The 23,771-nt window shown below is 41.6% G+C and overlaps 2 protein-coding genes across 3 annotated transcripts in view; one reads left to right on the top strand and one right to left on the bottom strand.

Annotated features, from left to right (window-relative positions):
* Nucleotides 1-18,486: 18,486 nt before the first annotated feature.
* ccnh (cyclin H) lies at nt 18,487-22,973 on the top strand. Of its 2 annotated transcripts, none has more exons than XM_074669862.1 (9): nt 18,487-18,699; nt 18,807-18,931; nt 19,031-19,150; nt 19,237-19,310; nt 19,447-19,660; nt 19,802-19,965; nt 20,441-20,511; nt 20,595-20,697; nt 22,694-22,973. In XM_074669862.1, exons 2-9 carry the CDS (start codon nt 18,815-18,817, stop codon nt 22,794-22,796), a joined length of 966 nt encoding a protein of 321 aa, XP_074525963.1. In that variant the 5' UTR covers nt 18,487-18,699; nt 18,807-18,814; the 3' UTR covers nt 22,797-22,973. The 2 variants fall into 2 exon arrangements, with proteins under 2 accessions (XP_074525963.1, XP_074525964.1); XM_074669863.1 differs by having other exon boundaries at nt 18,487-18,931; nt 22,694-22,757; nt 22,838-22,951.
* LOC141790180 (ras GTPase-activating protein 1-like) overlaps nt 20,921-23,771 on the bottom strand; it is a 29,092-nt gene continuing 26,241 nt past the window's right edge. The window contains exon 27 of the mRNA XM_074669861.1: nt 20,921-22,367. Within this exon, the coding sequence (XP_074525962.1) occupies nt 22,319-22,367 (49 nt within the window). The 3' untranslated portion in view covers nt 20,921-22,318. The remainder of the gene's footprint in view (nt 22,368-23,771) is intronic.

The following is a 23,771-nucleotide window of genomic DNA, read 5'->3' as shown; positions in this document are numbered from 1 at the left end:
TGTATAAATTTCCTCAGCATTAAAGCGCAATTAATTATGTCAAGTAGAAAGAAGACATCTTCAAAGATGACTTCCTTGACCACTTCTCTCTCTATGAACTGGCCCTTGTGTCATTTTTCTTTTTCATGGGTCATATAATTGTAGTGATTGGCACTGGGGCAGCTGGTCATCCTATTTGCAAACAAAAGAGCCTAATCTGTTTGCTCTTGTCCCTCGACAAGGACCAATTGATGACCTCGCTGGTGGAGCACATGTGTGGGTCAGACGACTGTGGTCACTAGAGGTCAGAGTGTGTGAACCAAGCGCCATGGCTTCGCTCCCTGGAGACTTTTACTGATAGACTACTGAGCGTGTTAGTGGACATCATTAAGGCCTTTGGCAGCACAAGTGAAGGGTTAATGACCCTTGAAATGATGGGCTGCTGACCAGACCAGAGCTGTGGGTAAAAAGGCCCAAACTTGGGAAACTAGCAGCAGTGATAATATAAAATCAGCAGGGTTAAGCAAATAAGCATGGCAGATGCATGTGTTGCAACACAAAAGTAACACGTGTCCATCGATAATGTCAGCAGAAGCTTTCATCAACCAGGCCATGCCTTTTTTTTTTATAAACCCAAAGAGATGGAGTTTTAACGCAAAAGAATATCTGCATTGTAATAATTGAATTCACAGTTCAACACCTGCCTGGATAAAGCACCTCGATGGAAATGGTTTAGTTTGAAAAGCAGGCAAAATATGCACAGGGTTTTCCAATTCAGAGCTGTGAGTGGGAAATGATAATTAACTGTAGATGGGGTCTTTAGAGGGACAGTCTTTGAGGATTGCATTTTCCAGCGTTGATCTCAAGGTTAACTATTCTGCATGGAAATAAGGGGCCAGAGGTGTGCAGCACTTCCTGACCACCAGCTACATCTAGAATTAGCATGTTAATGTGTGTTTCGTAACCATATGAGCATTTGCATGCTCGTTTTGGTATGAATTAGCACCTGGTTGTATTATCTGTCCAGAAGCATCAAAACCACAACGCCTCCTATGCAGCTGCCCTTCTCCATCTTTTCCCAGCCTCCTCATATTTCTCCATCTCCTCATCATCATCACCACCATGACCACCTACAAACCCCAAACCTACACGACTGTGCCATCTATATGAGCCTAGATGAGATGCCGCATTGTCCCATGTCTCCTTGTAACCCCCATGATCATAAATCTGCCTGCATGGCCTGTGATCGTTTATGAGCACTTTACATGAAGATCGCTCCCACAAACAACGCCCTTCAGCCAGTAATGAAAGCCGAGCGTCAAAGTTGAAGATCAATGTCAGGTTACGGGATTCCTGACAGGGCCTGCATGTATGTATATGAGCCCATATATGGGATAGATCTATAAAGGATGAAGATTGAGAGGAGTTTAAAATTGGTCCATAGTGAAATTTTGCAACACATGACTTTTTCTTTTCTTTTTTTTTTTTTGACCTGAACTTTGGGTCTTTGCAAAAGAGCCAAAGAAAAAGCCATGAAGACAGAAATGATTGGGTTTGAAAGTTTAACCTTGGTTTTGAAAGAATGTCCAAATTGAAGGTATTCCTAGCTTTTCAGAAGAAAAAGTGCAGTTGAAAACATCTAAAGGGTAGCAAGTAAACCTTGAGGCTGATTTATCAAGCAAAGCTTAGGCTAGTGGAACATCCTGCACCAATTTTTGACACATTGTTGCTAACGAAAAAATCTACTTATATAGTCCAAAACGTGTTCATAATGTGATGTAGATAGATTTCTTTTGATGCTGCAGGACCACCTGAATGAACCAAATCCCCAGCCAGTAGCTCGGGTCAGAGGTTAAATGGCTGAGGTCAGAGAGTGTTGGACCTTTGTCAGGGGAGCTCTCAGATCAATGAAAGGGCTTGGACATGTGTTTTCATAATGGAGGATTGATTAGAGGAAGAGGAAGTGTCAGAGGTGTTGATTGCTCTCTGGTCAGTGTCCCAGATAACAATTCTGTCATCTCATTAGTCAAAAAAGGGGGAAAATAATGTTTTAACTAAAAAAGTACCCAAAAAGCGCAGATCTCCGCCAAGTCCTCCTTCAATGCTATACTCCCTTTCAGCAGACTGTCTGCTACAATTTGGTGTTAGTTACAGGTTTGTACCATAATTTGTTTCCTGACAGTGTTTAAAATTATGATGACCCTGTACATATTTCATATTCCAGATCTTAGTATCCAGAAAATTGTCAGGATCTGGACCGTACTTTTCCATCCGTCAGAAATTATGGTGACCTGTTATTGTTTTGCGAAGCAATCCGATCATTTATCATGGAGTTATATACACATATGGTGAAAACGGCCCTATCTTACAATGATAACGAATTTTTAAAAAAAAATCCTGGATCCAGATGGTGATCCAGATCACCTCCAAAATTTAGCCACTTCTTCCGTATCTCATTTTGAACATTTCCTGAAAATTTCATCAAGATCTGTTTGTTACTTTTTGGGTTATGTTGTTCACAGACAAACAAACGGACATCGTTCAACATCATATCAACAACTATCATTTTAAGGATAACTTACAGATACTCTTTGTTAGGTGTTTGTAGAGTAAGAGACTGAAGAAAAAACTCTAAGAAAATGGGCAATGCAGCAAAACCTGTTTCACTTCCCCTTCAAACCCTGACGTCCCGTTGTTTACCTGATGCTGGGACCAGACTCCGCCCTGACTGTGCCCAGGCAGGTACCAGCTCAGATCAGCTCCCCAGCTCCCTGGCCTGGGCCACAGATTAAAACACACCTCTCCCTTTTTGCCCACTTTCATCTATGGCCAAGTGTCCAACCAAGCATACCCTACACCACCTCCTCACCCCTGCCTCCTGCTCTTATCCTCTTCTTCCTCCTGCCTCTGCTTTCTCTCTCATTTCGCTCTCATGTAGGGGAGAGAGTGACATGCAGGGACAAACCTGAAACCTAAAGAGAGAAAAAAAGAAAAAGAAGTAGAAGAAACTGGAGGGGCAGGGTTTGAGGGGTGGTGATGGTGAGGGGGAAAAAAGGAGGCGAGGAGAAAGAGAGAAACGCACATTGTACTTTTCAAATGGATGGGAAATGATTCGCTGGGATTTGCTGACAATTATACGGTGGGGTTTAATCAATTCGGACCATTCACAGCGTGGAGAGGGCTGATCCCCCAGTACAAAGGAACAGACCGTGGGAGGGCGGTACCTGAGAAAGCGCCGGCCTGGTGTAAGTAACATGAGGCAACACTCCCCTCCCTGCACATTGCACTGCAGCATATGGCCCCTCTCTGAACTTATTAGCTAGCGGATTAAGGCCAATCGCAGGGACCCAATGGCCTGTGGCTGCCACCCTCCTTCGCACCTCTTCACCCCCCAGGAATGAGGCTGACTGACAGGGGGCATTGTGTCGTGCACCTAGACCGCCACACCCCTCACTTACCCTGTCATGCAGTGCAGTTTGATGAGGTTATTTGGTGGAAGGAACAGAGTTTGACCATTAACCTTACAGCAGTGGAACCCATTCGACATCGAACTTAGAAATTACAGCCCGAACTGCTCCCTTCAAAGACGTCTTCATCATAATAATTCATTAGATAACTCCAGCCTTTTCCCTTGACCACTATATGGAAGTACTACCTGCAAATTAGCAGGCTGCTCAGCTATGGAGTGGATTAAAAGCACCTGAATGTGAACACACAGATTAGCCCTGTAGATATGAAGTCTAATTAGCATCTCATTGCAACTCGACATGCGAGCTCGACATGAGTGCAGACAAGCTGCGGGAAAAGGCTCCATTGGCCAGAGGTTGATTATAGGTCCATTATGCACACAGTACTTAGTGATGGGCTGAGAGGAGGAATTAAGAGCTTGATGGCTGCTGCGAGGGGGGACCTGGGCTGAAGTACAGGAGGTGTTAGCCGTCAACAGGATCTCAGGTCTACAGGAGGCCGGGACTTGAGAGGAGGTGTAGAGCAGGTTCTGGCCTTGCAGAGTATTCATGGAGAGAGATTTGACAAGAGAGGAGCCCCCTATTTAAGCCTGCATTTGATCTGGCTAGCGGCAGGTGATCCTCTGGCTCTTTTTGTGTCGGACAGCAGGGGGTTTGTTGACCCCTGGTGACCCGTCTTACCTGGTGCCCATCAGGGCACCTCATTTAAACCTGAGTATCCATCCATCCTGAAGCTCCACCTGGCTGCGGGGTTGCCGGGTCAGCTCCTTACTGAGACAGTAGGGGTGCTCCAGGCCTGCTTTGCTAATCCCCCTCATATACCATGAGGTGTTGGAGGACCCAAAGGCCAGAGAGGGAGCAGAGAAGCCATCTTCCTGCCTCTCTTTAGACCGGATTAGAGGCTCAGCAGGGGTTGGTCCTCATGCTTGGAGATCATAAAGGCATTTCTGAGCAGAGCAGAAGAAGCACCTGCTTTGGTCTTCTTTTCTCCTGAGACCACCTGTGACCTGACCTCCAGGAGACAGAGCCTGTGCAGAACCTAAACTAAAAACACTGGTGAGTTTATGTGGGGTACATGGTCCATATAAGGCTGTATCACAAATTGTGGGGAGCCAATCTCCACGCCATTAGGTTTCCTCTGCGTGAATGTTTGTTTGTTTGTTTGTTTTTGAGGAGTTCCCATTCGGAGAGAGCTGAGCAGCTGATCTTTAATGAGAGGAGAAATCCTCTCCCCCCTTCCCCCTGAAGGATACTTTGCCATACCTTATCTCAACCCCCTCTTGCTATAGCTTTCATGTGTGTCTCGTCAACTTGTGGTGAGTGACTGCTCCTCAGAGAGACAGTGTCTTTGAGAACCAATGATTAATGCTCTTTGAGGATGAGTTTAGAGAGAAAGAGGGAGGGGGTGCCCCTCAGCTTCTTTACATACAAAGCAAAAGACTGGAACATAAACAGCAATGCCACAGCCAAAGTGTTGGCAGGAAAAACACAAACTGCTGGTGCTTCATGCAGCACTTGGGCATCCTAATGATCTTTTTTTTTCCTCCAAAGATCTCCTCCCCCACCCAATCAACACTTCTGCACTTTGTATCTCACCGCTCCTGACACCCTCTCACCTCTGAAAACAGCCCAGGAACTCGGCCTCTGCCATCAAAGGCATGTCTCACAACAGCATTAGCCTCCTTATGGGTGACAAACACAATTTTAACTGTGAATACATCCAGTGCTAAACAAATATGTCAATGGGGTTAGCATAAAAATTCAGAGGCAGAAAAAAACACACACTCACTAAACACCCACACATACTTCATTTGGATTATATTCACTTTTCTCCCTTTTGTAGATGCAAATGACAAATGGAGATCTCATAAATGATCCCTGCACTAAATACTTTCAGCAAACGCCTATTAGATAAGCGTAGCGATAAAACCAAGAATAGCACAAACGCAAGGGCAACTGTTAGCATTTCAGATTAGCTCCGTGTTGAACCCCAGGGTTCATTTAGCTGCATTTCCTTCCATTATCAACTGAATAAGCAGATCCGGCTGGCAGAGATCCATTTCTCTCCACACGCCGTAGCACTTTATCTCCGTCTGAGCCCACTCAAATCACGTTAGCTGGCAAAATCAGGTTAGCTCCTCTTAAGCGTCCAACGTACTTTTAATTCAAAGCATCACTTCATCGACACCAGACTTGTTGGCATGCCAGAAGTCTGGGTTGTCAGTTCCTCTGCACTGATCCACATCCAGCGGGGTCAGACGGATCAGGATATTGAGTCTGTGTGTGTGTATGTGTGTCAGTGTGTATGAGTGGGGGCTTGTTTGAGATATTTTTAGGGTTGGATGAGAAGAGTTGCTGACAATCTGGCAGTCCTTCACTCTGACATGTGTGTTTGATGCTGTGCACAGACCAGCGTCAGCCTCCGTGACCCGGTGTTGACTCCCAGGGCGGGGTGTGTGACTACGTGCCGCTGTTTGTGCAGCAGGAGACCCCTGGTTTGTCGAGGGTGGGTGGGTGGGGGCAAAGATAAGGTTGGGGGGGTTGGTGCTGAGGACAGGGGTTGTGTCGGGACTGCCAGTCTTTGTGGTTGTTGAACACACCCACTGAAGTTATTTCCAAGTATCCTGATAAATAAAGTTTAGATTTATCCAAGAAAATGCCATGGGTAATAATTTTGTATCATTTCCAAATCAAATTAAGAAAGGCAGATGCTTTATATACCAGATACACTGAGGGGTAAAAAAAAAAGTCTGCTTTCATTAATTCTTTAGTTATGTTTTTCCTTTGTGGTTATTCATTTTTGACCATCTACACGTTCACATGAAACGCAGACTTGTAGGCAGACAGCAGCACAGCATCCTTTCCATAATAAATCAGCAGTGTGAATTTAGAAAAGCAGCAGTACCCAGAAACAGTATATCAAAGCTTTTACACTCCCTGGGCTTGTTGTAGACATTGTTCAGTCCGACAAGGATCCAAGCAGGATTTATCAACAGGCCCCTGCTCTTATCCCTTTCTGCTGCCTGCCAGGTAAACTTAATGTCCATTTCTATAAACCAAAAGAGCCCCAAAGAGCAAAGAGATGCACACGGTGCAAATCAAAGAGAGGTAGAGTCTCTTGTCAAAAGTTGAATCTCCTTTTTTCATGCGCCTGGGGCCTCTCTTGCATCATGTAAGACTCAATAAGACTCCCTGACCATATATGAAATAGAATACAGGGCTTAGGCTGAGCTGCAAAGCCTTTAAGTTACAAGAATAAAAGGAGAACACTGTGATATGCACGACTGCACTGACGGGTTTTCTACCATATTTGGGATCGTTTTTCATCCCGTTACCCAGAGAATCTCAAAGAATTACATCCTCTTTGACATTTTACTTTTTTCATACTAATATTTTTTTCCCCGCATCATTACTTTGATTCTTCTGTGGCAATTTTACACATGGAACAATTATGCTCTTGAAAATAACTGAGACTGCAGGTCGCTCTGACTCACACACACACACACACACACATACACACACGCCGCGAGGTGGAGTCAGGTAGTCTGATTGTCTGAGGCTAATAACAGCAGAGTGGGAGGAAGAAGAGCACAGAGGAGAAGTTAAAAAGGCTATGAGGCTTACAGCGGGCGTAGGCGGGTGTCTAAATGCGTGTGTGTGTGTGTTTGCGTGAGGGCACAGTGTAAGTGTAGGCACAGTGTGGTACACTAACCCTATCCTGATAAATGTGTGGGATGTGAGGACGGTTGTTGTGGAGCCTCAGAGCCAATCTGCCCAAGACCCTCTCTGCAGCCTGAGGGCCTCCTCAGTGCCGTCCTCCACCTGTCTGTCTCTATTTTTCTCTCTCTGCTATTCAAACACTCCAGCATTGACTGGATACAAAGCTTTGTCTTGTGGTATCAATTGGGTGAATTTGTACTTTTTTTTTCTCAGCATAACTTTCTCACTGCTCGAACCAAGTCTTACTGAAAATAAGACCTGACAATAAATGTTAGTCAAAAATACAAGACTTGTTTTATTATCAAATTCAATATTCACTTTTAATATCAGGAGCCACATGCGCCTGATAGTAATTTGTGGGTTAGTGACCCATTCTCTCCCTTTAGACACTATGTGCACTCTTCACTCTTTATTCACGTCTTGTACTGGAGCACTGACAGAAATTTTGGCCCCATAAAAAAGTATCATAATGTTCTAATATTTTTAGGGTCCCTTTTTTGTCATGGGCCCAAAGAGCCCTCCCAAGTATATTTATAATTAATATCCTAGCTTTCTTTCCTTCAACATCCTCAGTATTGAAATATATTGAAATATTATTTTTATCGTCTCTAAATATCAATGTTTTCCCATTTTCAAGACTATTTCTTTACATTCAACCTCATCCACTTTCTATAATTACAAAATCTTTTGGACATTTCAGCCTTTGAAAGACAGAGAAAGACAGCTACAGAGGGCCAAGACATGCAGCTGGGGTCTGTAGCCGGAAGTCAAAAACAACAACTACTGTGACCAGGACCAGAGTCTCTGTGTATGGAGCACACATGCTATAACATCTGAAGTTACCAGTGTCCTTCCACTTTGTGTCGTCTCGTACACTTCATGTATTTCTTACATATTAGCTGCCCTGTGTTAATGCATTTATTTCACTCTGTAATGTGTCAGAAATCAGGCACCAAAATTTCCCTTGACATCCATAAATCTTATCCCATATTCTCTTTAAAAAACAAAAGTATGTAACTTGACACTATAATCAGCCTGTATTGCTTGTTAAATTGCGAAATAAAAGCACTAAAATATCACATATTCATAATGAAGCTATTGCTTTCTATTTCTGAAAAGTTAAATCCATTAAAAATAAACCAAAATCTGTTCAAAAGGGATTTTTTTGAAAGCTGCTATCATGACTTTTCTTTTTTCTTTTTTTGCTGACAAGTCCATCATTAAGAGTGGCCCACATTAATGCACGATGCCCTCCTCTGTTGAAACTATGAATTAGCTGCTTCGTTGCAGCACGCAGAGAATGACAACCGCTCCGCTGCAACACTGTAATAAACCTCGCCGTGCATCAACAAACAGACATTACAAAATGTGTGAAATAAAGATGACACAAACATTTTGTAAATGTAATTTTTTTTCATTTGAACTGATGAGAGAAGCCGTATATGCAGAGCTGGAATCAAATCAAGACTGAGGAGCTGCAGGAAGAGGAGAGAGATGCAGAATGTGTGTGTGTGTGTGTGTGTGTGTGTGTGTGTGTGTGTGTGTGTGTGTGTGTGTGTGTGTGTGTGTGTGTGTGTGTGTGTGTGATGGAGCCCAGCAGCAGACGGAATAAGGCGGTTTTTGATCAGGAGTTTCTCTGGGATAATTGTCAGGATGTGCTGTTTGGAAGATGACTGACAAAAGGAAGAATATGACAGTGGAATTTGTTGAGGAAACATGAAAATGTGTCACACATCCGTCAAACAAAGAAATGCAATATTTATGGATTCTTGAAGAGTTTCTCTCTAGACCCACATGCACACACACACACGTACACACAAACACACACACACACATGCAAACACACATTGTTTGAGTCGTCCCAGCGTCTAGTCCTCAAATCATTTTCCATGTCGTCATGCGTCTCTCTATCGTTCCCTTCATAAAAGGATTAACATGCAAAAAAGGCAGTTTACATAACAATGATAAGGGTGTTTAAGAGTCCATACTTCAAAACGTGATTATGAGGAGCATGTGAAGGTTTCAGTATGTTGCCAACACATGTGGGAGATGGTTTTGAACTGTTTTGATGATCATTGGACTACTAATGCAGGCACTACTGGCTACTTTTAACAGTGATGTGTATTTTAATCCTCTTTCCCCTTGATTCTTTCTTTAACCTCGTGATCATTTCTATAAATCCAGCTGGGATTTCAGGTACATGTTCACCACTTTTTTTTCTTTTATTTGTTGAAATTGACAACACACATTTTACTTTTTACTAAGTTTTTTGGTTTCTTCCATTTTTGCTGAGGCATAGAAACCAAATCATCACCTTATAAAGCACACACATGCACCTGCGCAAACATTCACACACATGCTGTCCTTGCTAATTGAAAAAGAAAAAAAGGAAGGAAAAATGAAAAAAAGAAAAGAAAGCTTTTTTTTTTTTTTGCCTCTCTTCCTCAGAGCTCTGTTGATTAATTAGAGCTATCTGTCTGAGGACCTCCTGGTACGCTAAAACAACTTCTCCTCCCTCACTTCTCCCTCTTTATCAACACACACACACACACACACACACACACACACACACACACACACACACACACACACACACACACACACACACACACACACACACACACACGCACACACACACACACACACACACACACACACACATACTCAGTCTCCAACACACCTCCTAAGAAAACAAAAGCCCACTAATCATTTGAAGCCTGCTCTTTGTAGGTGGGGCCCGGTCATTATCTGGCCTCAGCAGTGCAGGTTTTTGTTGGTTTTAGCTCTGCATCCTCAATCAGTGGCTAACAGGAAGAACTTTAATCAGGGTTTTAATGCAGCTGTACAAGAGGTGGGCCGGCCCATTGTGAGGAACTGAAAGGGCCGATCGGAGGGGAGTCCTCTCGCGTTTCTTTACATTCACCTGCTGGGCCCTATTGGGTCTCTTTCTGAAAGAAAAGGACAAGGGGAATGAATACAGAACACAGTGTGTCCGCTCGACCAGCCTATGGGTTAATCAAGGAGCTACTTGTCATCTTCACAGAGCCTCATAGTGCTGCTGGTTAAGCTCTCCCCCGTCTCTTTCCCAGGCCAATTCAAACTCACTGAGGAGCCGGGACGGGACGAACAACAGCGCGCCATAACACAACCATGAGCTAATGATATTCTACTCTCAATGAATGTATGAAGCAAGAGGGCTGCTGAGGAAGACAGGGAGAAAAAAACTTTATCACTTCACTGCATCACAGAGAAATGTGTGTGTCTACGTGTGTGTGTGTGTGTGTGTGTGTGTGTGTGTGTGTGTGTGTGTGTGTGTGTGTGTGTGTGTGTGTGTGTGTGTGTGTAAAACATTAAAAGACTGAAAAACAGTATGTACTGTGTTTTGAAGACATTTTACCGCAATACAAATATCAGCTCTGCAAAAACACACTGGAGGCCTGATCAGTGTGCAGCAGAGGTGACTGAGAGACTGTACAGTGACGTGATTACAAACTTACACACACACACACACACACACACACACACACACACACACACACACACACACATACACACACACACACACACACACACACACACACACACACACACACACACACACACACTCATCTATATATTTGTAAAGATTGTTCTCATCACCATGCAGAGTGCCAATGAAGAAATTTGAGGGGAAAAACCCTCAGATCTCTTCATATGAGATCAGTGTACAACTTTGGAAACGTACCCATAGTTGACAAAAAAACATGAGGCATAGGTCTTCACTATACCATAATAAAAATCAAGGTGCATATCTATCAAGAATTTGACAAACACCTTAAGGTGCAGAGGGCATCATAGGCTCTGCTCCATAGCCTTAAAATGATGCTCTGACCCCATCTAGTGAAGAGAAAGAGTAATTCTCATCAGCTTCTCAAGTGACTGAATGTGTGTGTGTGTGTGTGTGTGTGTGTGTGTGTGTGTGTGTGTGTGTGTGTGTGTGTGTGTGTGTGTGTGTGTGTGTTTTCCTTGACAAATCATAAACTCTAATGTAATTAAAAGCTTTTTCACTCTTTAGATCTGATACGGCAGTATCCGACTTGTCCATGAAACACTTGGGATAAAAAAAAGTATTTGTAGGGTTTTTATTATGACGTTAATTAAATATTTGCTTCTGTTTACTATTCATCACACAAAGACCACAAGAGGGCATTATTTAATCAAAGCATTTCAGAAAAATATGCTGCCAATTATTTTGAAGTAAAACAGATTTTTATTATATTTTTACTATTGAGGGGAAAAAGTGAGCGTGTTTCAAATGAGTGAAAAAGAATAGTAAAAATGTAGGACTAATCTTTGTATTATTCTTGAGAAACGCATTTTTGAAAGACGTAAGAAAAGCATTAATAACAATCCTCGAATGAAAAGCAGGTTGTGTGACCTCAGAATTTGAATTTAGGATTAAAAGAATCCAAGGAACAATTAAAGTAATGCCTCGCCATTTATTTTCATATATTTTGCAATTAAATGTTCTGACTGGAATACTGTCTTTTTACAAACACTGAAGTAAAAATATTTCCCCGGGCAAAGGTTGAAATCAACATTTAGTATCAACATGTTTTCTGTAAGAAGTTCAGTCTGGCACATGTGACATTTCCAGGATAAAGTGCGTGCAATTTGTGCCTCACAGAGGGTGCTTTGGAAATATGCGTGTAATTTAAACGTCAGGTTTGTCAGAGACAATGTCGACTGGTGACTAATGGCTGATCCACCTGACAGGGCTTTTTGTTGAAGTCCACAGGAAGTCCACAGGAAGCCTTCAGAGCTCTCCAGCAGGGCCTGCTGCACTTAGAAGAACGCTCTCTGCCAAGGAAAAAAAAAAAAAAAAGGAAAGAAAGAAAAGGGACGGCAGCAATTAGGAAAACAAAAGAGAGAAGGGTGTCAGGGATTATTTGTAGGAGCACTTCTGCAGCCGACACCCAGCTTTCACACTCTCAATTACAGAGCAGCAGAAAATATCCCTTCTAGTGCTTAATATTTGTAAAATTTGCTTTTATGAAAAAAAAAAGCACAGCCAAATATTGAAAAGAACAGTATTCATTTGAAATATTTAACTGTTGTTCATAAACTGGTGTTATTTTTATAGGAGAAATGCTGAGACATATTGTGGCATTTGATTTTTTGTATTTTCACTCCCGTCTGTCATGATATTTGGTTTTATTTCCTGAAATAATCGAGGCAGCAAACTGTGAACCTGTCTGAACAGGAGATTGAAAATGAACATTGCATTAAATTCATAACGACTGCGTTGAGAATCACTTGAGCTTGCTCAATTAACAAAATTCAAATGAGATAAATAGACTGTGTGCACATGCTGCTTTAATTTTATTCCCTTCAGGGTTTTTTTTTCACCCTCCCTTTTACAAGCTGCTTTTAAAAGCTTATTTCAGCTGATTTGCAGAGTTGGAGTGCTGATTTTGACAGGCACTCTGCAGAAGGTCAGCCATTCACCTGTAAGGAGAGAAATTAGCCTGCCTAATTTCTGCTGTCCTTCAGGTGCAGCCTGACAGCCTGCTCTGCATTTTAATGCAGACAACCTGATTATTAAATCTTAGAGGGTTTTTTTCTTTTTTTAAGTCTGAAATAAATGGCCTGGGTTGCCGGGCAACCTGGCTTGATCAAACAGAATTCCCTTCCCCCATTTGCAAGCTCATAATTCTTCGTCTATATTCAGGCATCCTTTTCTTAATTAGATTAAGATGCAAAACCCCCACTGCAAGCAGATTCACACTAATATTACCCTGACATACATGCACACGGACACTCTGCACACACACACACACACACACACACACACACACACACACACACACACACACACACACACACACACACACACACACACCAGAGACACTCATACATTATGTCGCTTTTTCGCCCTTTCACCAAAAAATAAATCGACAAGGGTAGAAAAAATATTGTGTAATTTGGAGGGTGTGTCTTATTTCTGTTTATATATTTTTACATTATTTTCAAAGGAAACATTAAATACTTGGTCTTACTGAACTGTAAACGTGTATCTTCTCCAAATAAAACTATGACCAAAATCAACCATTTCTAAAAGGAAAACATTTTGCAATGTTTACACACTAGAGACAGCAGTTTATATATTAGGAAGACACATTTCTGTGTCACAAATACACTCTTTGGAGGAGAAGGAGTGCCGTCACAGGCCGTACATCACTGCAGCAGGACACTCAGCTGCTCCCACTCACCCACACGGTCAGCTGTTTGTATGTATGCTCTGATGTAAAGCATGATTTGAGGACTTGTTTGAACTCTGTGCCATCCGACATTTCTCTTTCCTCCCCTTCATTTAATTCAAAGCTATGGTGCTCAAACTGATGACGCACAGTGTGTGTGTGTGTGTGTGTGTGTGCGCGTGTGTGTGTGTGTATTTCCACTCCCTGCTGATTTAGAAACCCCTCACAAACGAGCAGGAGTCACTTTGTTTTTCTAAATAAAACATTTCCATCTGAGGCAGGAAAACAGAAACATTTTTGCACTCTTTGCATTTGTCTTCAAGGTAAACTTAAATGGGTCATTAAATTTCACTCAATTCTGGCTGGTCTCACTGCGGAAGAAGAGGAAGTTGTATGCATATATAGCAAACCAAGGACAGCTGGATTTGCAGGAGAGAGCGTGCCATTTCTGCTCTCCCTGGAGCTACGGCTTTGATTGAATCCTGAAATGAGTTGAAATGTCACAAATCCCTACCAATGTGCTCGAAAATGAAAATTGGCCTTGGGGTTTTTAAGGTTCCCATTAAGGATGTGCTTAACACGTTCTGTTAAGTGTGGTTGGAGTGCATCAGAAATACAACATAATCATGTGTCTATGCACACTCAAGCGAAATGTCCCTTAAATTCATTGATGCTGAGCAAGTCTTCCTCTCTGGTGGAGGGAAAGATCAGGCCTGAGCAGGACTGAGGCGAGAGTGAAGCCACAGGGTGGCTGGCTCTGACTTTAATCTGGTGTTATTTGAGGAAAAAGGCAGAAAGTGCATAGCAGGAGTGATGCTTAAAGGTGTACATCCTTTATTTCTTGCAGAACGTAAAAAAAATAAAATAACTTTATACCACAACATCTCAGGTTGTGTCTCTGTCAAATTATTGCATGTGATCGCTTCTGCAAAGTCTTTCTTTATTAAAAATAATCAACTCAGCATTTCCTTTCAGGCTGGTAATGCTCAACTCTGTCTGAATACACTGATTTGATACAACCATCCTCTTTCCTCTCCCAGGTAGCTGTATTTTCAGGAAAAAAGGAAAAAAAAAGACTCTCTTGGTTGCTTAGTATTCACATCACGTAAAGTGGGTCTGTGTTCCTCATTTAGTGCTGTACTGTACAGCTGGGGAGCTGTCCGGCGCACGGCGGCAGTATGCAAATGAGCCTGGATTTGAATGGAGATGGAGGTAGACACAAAGCTCAATTAGAGACACACACACACACACAGAAGAGGGAAAGATGGTGGGGGAGCTTTGAGTGTCTGGAGGGGAGGGGGAGGGGAGAGGGGGAAAAAATCCTAATGCCAACCTGAGAAAACCAATGTAAGGACACATTGGAATACAAAGGCACACACACAAATGTGGATGCACTGATATCACCACACAAAATTTCTAAATTCAGATCTGTGAGGGGGCTCAGACAGCTCAGCTCTGTGATGAATTTCCCACATCATCAATATCACACGTCTCATCAAAAACAAGCACATGCAAGTGCACTTCCTCTTTTGTTAATGGCTCAGAAAGACACTCTCCCAATGCAGTGAGAAAAGTATGAGAAGGGAAAAAGCAGCCATTTTGTTCTTGGGTGTTAGTCGGTGCCCAGCAGCAGTGCATATCACCTGACCCAGCGCCTGCATGAGTGTCCTTGGAGGAGGCTCTGACATCAGCACTGCCACCCCCTGGTTGTCATGGCAACCACTGTGCAAATGAGGGGGGGCAGGATGGGGGACAGAATAATTAATATGCACACATATGGGGCGTTTGAATGGGGGTTTAATTGTATCTGTTGGCGTGTGAAGCCTAAAAACGGGGAATATCAAAGAAGAGGGAAAACAGATTAGGAAAGCTCATTGGTCAGAGAAATCATTTGCCACGTCGTCAAGGTTATTTCCAAATGATTTCCTTTGCATACAAGGAAGTAACTTCATAGAGGTGGGGATAATCCTCCTCATCCTCCTCAAGATCTCCTCCTTTCCCTCCTCCTACTCCTTCTCCACAACATTATCAGCATCATGAATAGTTTACAAAGCTGTGTACAGCCAAGGCAAGGTGATGCTTCACACAGCATCAATCTGCTGGTCAGAGGCTGACACTGTGTCCGTGAATCGCAATAATTTCAGGTTTTCATTTGCAGGAGATTTATAACAGGAGGGAGTGCAGATTCGACGCTGACTGGATGAAAGTAACTTGATCAGGGAGGCTCAGAGATCATTCAACTGATCTGTAGGTGGCACAAAATCAGCCGAGTCTGATTTCCCATAAAACACTACCTGTCAGATTATGAAGACACAACCTCGATCTCCCACACATACACACAGCTATTCTGGAAAATGCCCTCTCTATCCTCCAAACAACCTCTCAAATACACAGAAACAGCTGCATTTGGTCAAAGATTTACATTCACTCTTTCTATGAAAAGGTTTGCACTGTAATAGGCTGAGTGCCAAAACAAAAACTGGACACAAATAACGAAAATATGTTTTATATCAAAACACAATATCACAACAACTTTTACCCCTGACACAGAGGATTAATGTAAAAATGCATTCAGTAAAAGTGTGTGGTCAGACTGACAACACGTTCATACACTCAGTCACCACGAGCACGGACGCACGCGAGCATTACACGCCCTAACGGCGCGCGCACATACAGTAAACGTTGCACTGGTCTCATCAATAATGCATCGGCACTTCATGTTTATGCAATTTAAGCTACATGGCAAAACCGAGCGATGGATACCGTGGATGTAAGCTCGCTGCACATTGAACATACAGCGTTTTACAAGCATATCGCATCACACACACACACACACACACACACACACGCGCGACCTAAAAGTTAAAACATTTTCCGCATTTAGAGAAACAGATAAAGATAATAAAATAGTCTCCAGCACATACCTGTTAAAGCATTACTTCTTTGATTCTGCTTTATGCCAGCTTGAAGGGCTTCATGATAACACGGCACTAAGGAAATAAAACTAGCAGCAGCGATATGCAAATTAACGGCTCCAGTTGAATGCACGGGCATTTATTATTCATAAATTACTCATGTTTATGCAAATGACGGTATACGGAAACACTGGTGGGGGTTGAGCGGCTCCGTCTAAACATACTGTGTGATTCGATTTCTGTTATGCTCTTCCATCTCAAATCATTCAAATCCAGGAATTTGACCAACATTTTCATAAACCAGCTCAGCTTTTCTGAAGTTTTCTCCAGGTAGTTAGTGAGCTGAGGGGATTCAAAGAAAGTGGATCAGAGGAACAGTGCAAATCAAATCAAATGGGAGTATCCCTGTGACACATCAGGAGATGGTGAATCTGCCCGTATTAAGCATTCAATTTTCATAGAAACACGCGGACCCATATCCCTCAGGCCTGCTTATAACCTAAAGAAGATGACACCGACAAGTTTGATGGCTACAGGCTAACTGGCTATGGTGTTTTACAAAGAGAAGCTTATTGCTACAGTTTATGATGTACGGAGGCCCTAAGCAGACAGCATTTCTCAATTTTCCCATAATAACAGTTAAATTATTTTCTCAAGACCTTGATGAGCGTTTTGAAAGCAAAAAAGAAAATATTTATGTTTATTTGATCAAGTTTTACTTACTTCATTAAAATCAGCAATGGCAGCATGACATTTGGGGTTCTGGCTTCTTGCTTTAGTTTCTGGTCTTTACATAGATTGTGAGAACTTTTATTACAGTAGAGTGATAAATCAATCTGTTGTCATGGTAAAACGGTCTTTGTTATCCTATGATTACAAGAAAATCCAACTTGAGATTAAGGTGATATTGCAAAAAATATATGATTATCATTTCAAGGTACAATGATAAATTCATCTGGTTTTTCAGGAGACAATTGAATATAATGATTTAGTAAATGGACCTGGACTTATGTAGCACCTTTCTAGTCTTTCTGGCACACCATTGACCAACAGTAATTTGGGGTTCACCGACTCTTACCAAGATGCAAGCATTTGTTTTGGAAATGAAGACTGGATCGTCTTTTGGACTCTAATTTTAATTTGATCAAGAACTTTTTGCAGAATGCAAAGCCACATTTGGAGCACTACAATTGGAAATGTGACAACAAGAAAACTTTGTAAACTCAGTTTAGTTTAGTGTACCACACCATCTGTTTAGTGTTACTCACAGTGCTCTGACCCTTACGAAAGAAAAATATATGTACCAATATGTTTTCTGAAATGTATTGTAATATAATATTGATATATTATGATATACATGGAATAATATATTGAGGGCACATATAAAATATATTATTATTCATGAAATATATTGCAATATATGGCAAAATATACAAATGATTGCCACTTTCCATATATTGCAATATATGGCAAAATATAAATACTAAATCTCATATATGGGAATATATTACCTAATATATGACATGATATTTTCCAATATGCTGCAATATATTTTTCTTTCGTAAGGGTAGGCGTCTCCGTAACTTGTGACCATAGGAAGTCCTGGTTATTTCCTATCAGTGTTCATCTACCAACTCCAACCTTGCCAAGCAGAGCAAACTCACTGTTGATTTTATGGATAAACTAAAGTTTGAACAAACTATTGCAGTATAACTGCTGCATGTAGGATGGGGTGCTCATCATCACAGCTTTACCTGTGTTTTGGTCGTAAATGTGCTCAATCACTCTCTTGTTCAGTTTTCTTCAGTCTTTTTTTCTTTTTGCCAGCCCAGCTCCAGTGTCCAACATTACTAAAAAATAAACATTAGAAACTGTTTTTTTTAGCAGGGAAAAGGACAGATGTTGTTTCTAACTGCTAAACTCTGCCAGCTGGTGGATTGGCCTGGTCTGAGAAATAGCATTTAGAAAAAACACATTTGGTTTCGCTTTTAAGTTCGGGGTATGAAGAGTCAAATAAATAAAAATGAGAGCGTCACCACTACTGATAAAGTCCGTACAGTGCATTTAATATCGAAAATATGCACTGTGTAAAGAGAGAAGAGTGGTAAGGAAGCGTATTAGGTGAATTTCCATTGCGCCCTTTATTCTACATTACGGTGGCTGTGTGTCATCAACATGAGACATCGTGACGCGAAGAAGTAGCGACGCCTCTTTATTTTTGGTAGTGCTCTATTTTGTAACAGCAGATTGAAGTTTAGGGATAAGCTTCAAAGACTGTTTGTACAGAGATAAAACCAACCACCGCGTTGTTGTGCTTTTCAGCTGCATCCAGTTTTGGATGGGCTAGCTTAGTAAGCTAAGCTTACACTGAGACACAGAGTGAGTTCATTAAAGCTGCCTCGTCGCTAGCAGGAGGCTAACTGCCACTTTCTACTGTCTCTGCTCCTGTTTATACGGGTTCAATTAGACTTTTTCCGCTTTTACAGAAGCCGTCATGTTTCACAATAGCTCACAGAGGAAATACTGGATTTTTAAAAGCGAAGATGAACTTGAGCACATGAGACAAAAGGCTAATCAGAAATTTCGGAACAAGATACATGAAAGTGGGAAGGTAAGACGTAACATGTCTTTAAAAATAATCCCAATAAAGACACCGAACTCCGTGTGTCAGTGAAGTTTACCTGCTGTTTCCTCCTTGTGTTTGAATCAGGCTGTGAGCTCGTCCATCTTCCTGGAGCGTCATGAGGAAGACGTTTTATTCAGACACTACGAGAAGAGGCTGCTGGATTTCTGTAACGCCTTCAAACCTGCGATGCCCAAATCTGTAGTGGTACGTTTGTTACCCGTTATCTGTGTGAGATCAACATTTAAATAAGGTTTTAGGAGTTATAGGTAATAGATTTCTCTCCTGTGCAGGGTACAGCCATCACGTACTTCAGAAGATTCTACCTGAACAACTCCATCATGGAGTACCACCCGAGGATCATAATGTAAGTGGAGCTATTATATCATTTCCTGGTATTAATTGTAATGAAACTACCCAAAGTGTAAATCATTTTCTATTACTGCTGTGACAGTTGCACGTTTTTCTTCCCCACCTTTTTAAAACTCACCTTTATATTTTAGGCTGACGTGTGCATACCTGTCATGTAAAGTGGATGAATTCAACGTGTCCTGCACCCAGTTTGTGGGCAACCTCCTGCAAGAGACCCCAGCAGGCCAGGAAAGAGTTCTTGAACAAATTTTGGAGTTTGAGCTGTTGCTGATCCAACAACTTAACTTCCATCTGGTGGTTCATACTCCCTACAGACCCATGGAAGGACTGCTCATCGACCTTAAGGTGGGTACATCTTCTGAATAGCTTCATACAATACTTCTGCACAAATAAATTTTGATGCACCATCCATTAAGTTCACTTGTTCGTCTAAATAATGTGTTCTAGCTAAGTTTATATTTTGCTGTTATTTGTTTTATTCCTCAGACAAGATATCCTGCGCTGGAGAACCCAGAGTCGCTGAGAAAGAGTGCTGATGACTTTCTGACTCAGGCAACAATGACAGATGCAGGACTTCTGTTTCCCCCCTCTCAGATCGCTTTGACAGCTATTCTGAACAGCTCCTCCAGAGCGGGTCTGAGCATGGAGAGGTAGGTCATTTGGCATGTCAAGTAATAATAAAGAAGGGTGGCAGGTCTAGCCTAAAGAAATAAGTTGAATTAAAATCTTTTAATTAGACTTAAAATGTCATGACTGCAGGAGTGGACATTTTGATGGGACCCTGAACACAGACTCTTGCTTGGTTAAAACATGTTCTGTGCATGTGACAAACATTTTTTTGTACAGTTATAATGAAAAATTATTGGTCCTGGAAAATTATGAAAGCTTTTGGTTTCAGAAAGTAAAAAAATCTTTACTGATGAGTGTTCCCAGTCTGATTTTTATATATAATTATTCTGAATCATGAATGGTTGTAAAAATGGATTTGGTTCTGAAATGTCAAGCATTCTGTGTTTATTTTCTACCAAAGTAATCGGTGTAAGGAAATTGTCTTAAACCAGAATTTGATGTTCTTCCCATTTTAATCCAGAAAAATTTTGTTTTATATTTATTTCAAATTTCCAGTTACCTGACTGAGTGTATGGGACTGAAAGGGGACAAAGAAACTCTATCAAAGATGTATGACTCAATGAGACGTAAGTAAACTGCACCTATGAGTTGTTACCACAAGATGGTGCTATTTGACCGATTTGTCACTAACTTTTCTGTGCTTATGCAGGGATGAAAACCCTCCTGAAAAAGTATGAGCTTCCCAAATCTGAGGAGGTGAATGTTTACAAACAGAAGCTGGAGAGGATTCATGCTGAGTTCTTTTCAAGCAAGTAAGAAATTTGTTGTTTGAATGTTATTTATTTTATTACTACTGTTATATTTAAATAAGGAGCAAAGGGAAACTTTTTGATCCTCAGACTAGAACTTAACTTCTTTTTTTAGCTTTGGGATAATTTTCACCTGAAGTACTTCAGCTGCACCACATTGAAATGCATCACCCCAAAGTGTCCATGACAGCAAAGTAAAAAACTCCACCCTTCTTTTTCATACATAGTAACAGTTTTATTGTTGCCAGGTTGTTGTATCTAAGATGCAAAAGGTTCAAGGTTCAGTATCAGGTAGAAAAATAAAAAGGAACACATCATCAGCTGTATGAAATACAGAAAGGAAGTACAAGAGCACGCCACATTCCTACCTACATCATCCATACCATGTTGCACAGCTGATATCTTGGTATTGCTGATGAGGAGACGTTCAGGCTCATTTATCGTCGCCGGTTGCCTGTTAACACTTGGTGAGGTTGGTGAGGTCCGTGGTATCTTAAGTGCATCTACAGTAAACAGTTTGGTAAACTCTTGAGCTATGACAGGCACAGATTCTGACTTGAATCATCGGGAGGCACGAGAGGCCGGCCCTTACGACTATGACGTAGCAGTTGATAAATCTGTGCGTGGCATGACCTCTCAGGATGAATCTACATGAAAACAGTCGGTGCAGAGGTGTACTGACACGCCACCCTGTGACGGCAAGAGAAAGACTGCAAATGCATGAAAGCTTATTCGTTTGCACCCCAAAGCTTAAAGGAAGTTCAGGTGATGGTTAGAGCAGCATATATGTCGGCCCACACACTGGAGCGGGATCCATTCAGGGTTAACACATGCACAGGACGGGATACAGAAATCTCCTACAAAATCTATCTGTCACCTCAGCTATCTCATACACAAACACCTTTTACTTCTATACAAGCCTAAGTTTATAATATCCACAAACAAAGCAGCATATATAAAAAGTAAGGAGTGGTTTCAGTGCTGCGTGGAAGTTCATACACAAAGACAAGTGGAAGTCATAACGGTGGAAGAGCTTTTCACAATATCAGGAGGCCCAGGCAAGTGGAGGGTGTGTAGAAAGGGAGTTAAGGCTTGTGTCATCTCGGAGAGAGGTGCTATGTTTAAGTTCCCTGATGACGGCTACTTCAATGCTTTGGATTGCCTCTCCTGTGATCCTTTAGTCCAAGACAAGGAGGGTCAGATCATGGAGGTCTGGTTCTGTTTCAAGCACTGACTATAACCAGTCAAAGTTCAGAGGGAAAGGCAGGCGTACCAGGAAAGAAGTTCAGATACATCTTCAGTCGACAGTATCTTAGGTCCATCTTCATAGAAATCTTCTTTCCTGGTCTCATGTGATGCGGGTTCTTGTCAAATCAGTTCAACACACTGTCAGTGTCTGAAGCATTTCAGTTAGGGCTTTGGAAGGAAAGTATTCAAATATGCAGCAAGTGGTTACCCATGGAGAACAGCCATATTGCGTTTGAACCGTCTTGAATCTAGGCCACATGCTTATAAATACAAACTGACTCATGTCTTCGGTCTCATGGGACGAGGCCTCACTTTGGCTGGCTTGCTGTGTGGTCCCACTACCACACTTTGATTCTCAGCTGGGTGTCTGTAAAAGTCACATTACCTGGATGGCAGCAGCCAGAGACATGATGGTGCACTCTGTCCTGTAAGATAAAGTGGACATGTTTGTGAGAGGCACACGCTCGGAGGGTCTGCTGTCAGACGAAACACTTCAAACAGCGAGGATGGACAAGTTCACAAACTATGTGAGCTAGTCTAAACGAAGAGACACTAAACAGAGGGGCTGGAAACTACAACTAGAATGGAGAACATGAGGTGGGGTGGAGACTAGATTGTTCACTACATGGAGAGGACGTTCACAGTTATCGAGTGAAAAAACAGAACCCGTTATTATTCTGAAATTAACAAAGGTACGTCGGGTTTTTTGTTGCTCTTGGGAACACAACTTAAGTTTCTTTTTTTTTGGCAGCAAACGAAAACGAGGATATGAAGAAGACGGTCACGTAGCCAAAGAAGCACGCCTGGAAGAAGAGGTGGTAATACAATTTATCATCAGAGGCAAAGTTATCTAAACTACGTCTGTTTTCTTCTAAAACTGTCTCTTTTGTTGCAGGAATGGAGCGATGAAGACCTGCTTTGAACATTTACCTCCAAAATGTTTCAGTTAATATGCTCCCTAATTCCAGTGTTGAACCAAGTTCAAGTAAACATATTGTATTTACTTTTCCACAGATTATTTTTGACTCTTGTCTGCCTTTGTTCTGCAAGAATAAAGATATTTTTCTACATTTCTGTCTTTGTATTTATGAATAAAATACATTTAACATGAAATATAAACAAGCCACAACATACCGTGTGCGTACATTTCTCCACCTTCATCAGGGGACAATGAAAGAGTCGTTAAACTACTTTACAAAAAACTGTTTAATAAGTGCATGCATGTCTGATACAGTCTGTACTATTCAAAAATTACTGCTGTAAACACTTTGTTTTTACTTGGTTTCTCTGATTATGTGTCTTGCCTGGCATTGAGAAGTTTCAAAAAGACTTTCCAAATAATCAAAAAAAAAATAGCTGATACAATTGGAGAAAATAAAAATTCAGCTCGTCTCACTTATATACTCATGATTCCAGCAAGAGAATTTATTCTTAATATAAAATAACCATACTTTTCTGAAAGACTTTGTTTCGATCTAAAAAACAAAAAAAAAAGAGGAAAGAAAAACAAAAGAACAAAATAGACAGAAATGCTTGTTTCAGCTCTTTGCGGATATTGTCACAACCTTAAAATAAGTCAGTCAATTACAGTATAAAAAGCATCATCGCTCATAATCCAGTTACAAGAAAAAGGGGACCGAGAACTAGCTTCTTCATGTCAGTTTCCTCATATGGAGCAGGGATGGGGGATACACTTTGGCAACCTGTGCTGTCAAAACACATCTCGGGTACAAAGACACCTGAAAATCGTGATATTTGGCCCTCGTGATGAAGGGAATGAAATGTACCCAAAGTCTGAACTCAGTTTCTGAGGGGAGAATCTGTTTGTG

Source organism: Halichoeres trimaculatus, unplaced genomic scaffold (assembly GCF_033239565.1).
Source record: "Halichoeres trimaculatus isolate MK-OKI-2021-1 unplaced genomic scaffold, fHalTri1.1 fHalTri1_scaffold_5, whole genome shotgun sequence".
Taxonomy (NCBI): Eukaryota; Metazoa; Chordata; class Actinopteri; order Labriformes; family Labridae; genus Halichoeres; species Halichoeres trimaculatus.
The sequence above is the reverse complement of the archived record's forward strand: the minus strand, read 5'-3'. Positions and strand labels throughout refer to the sequence as shown.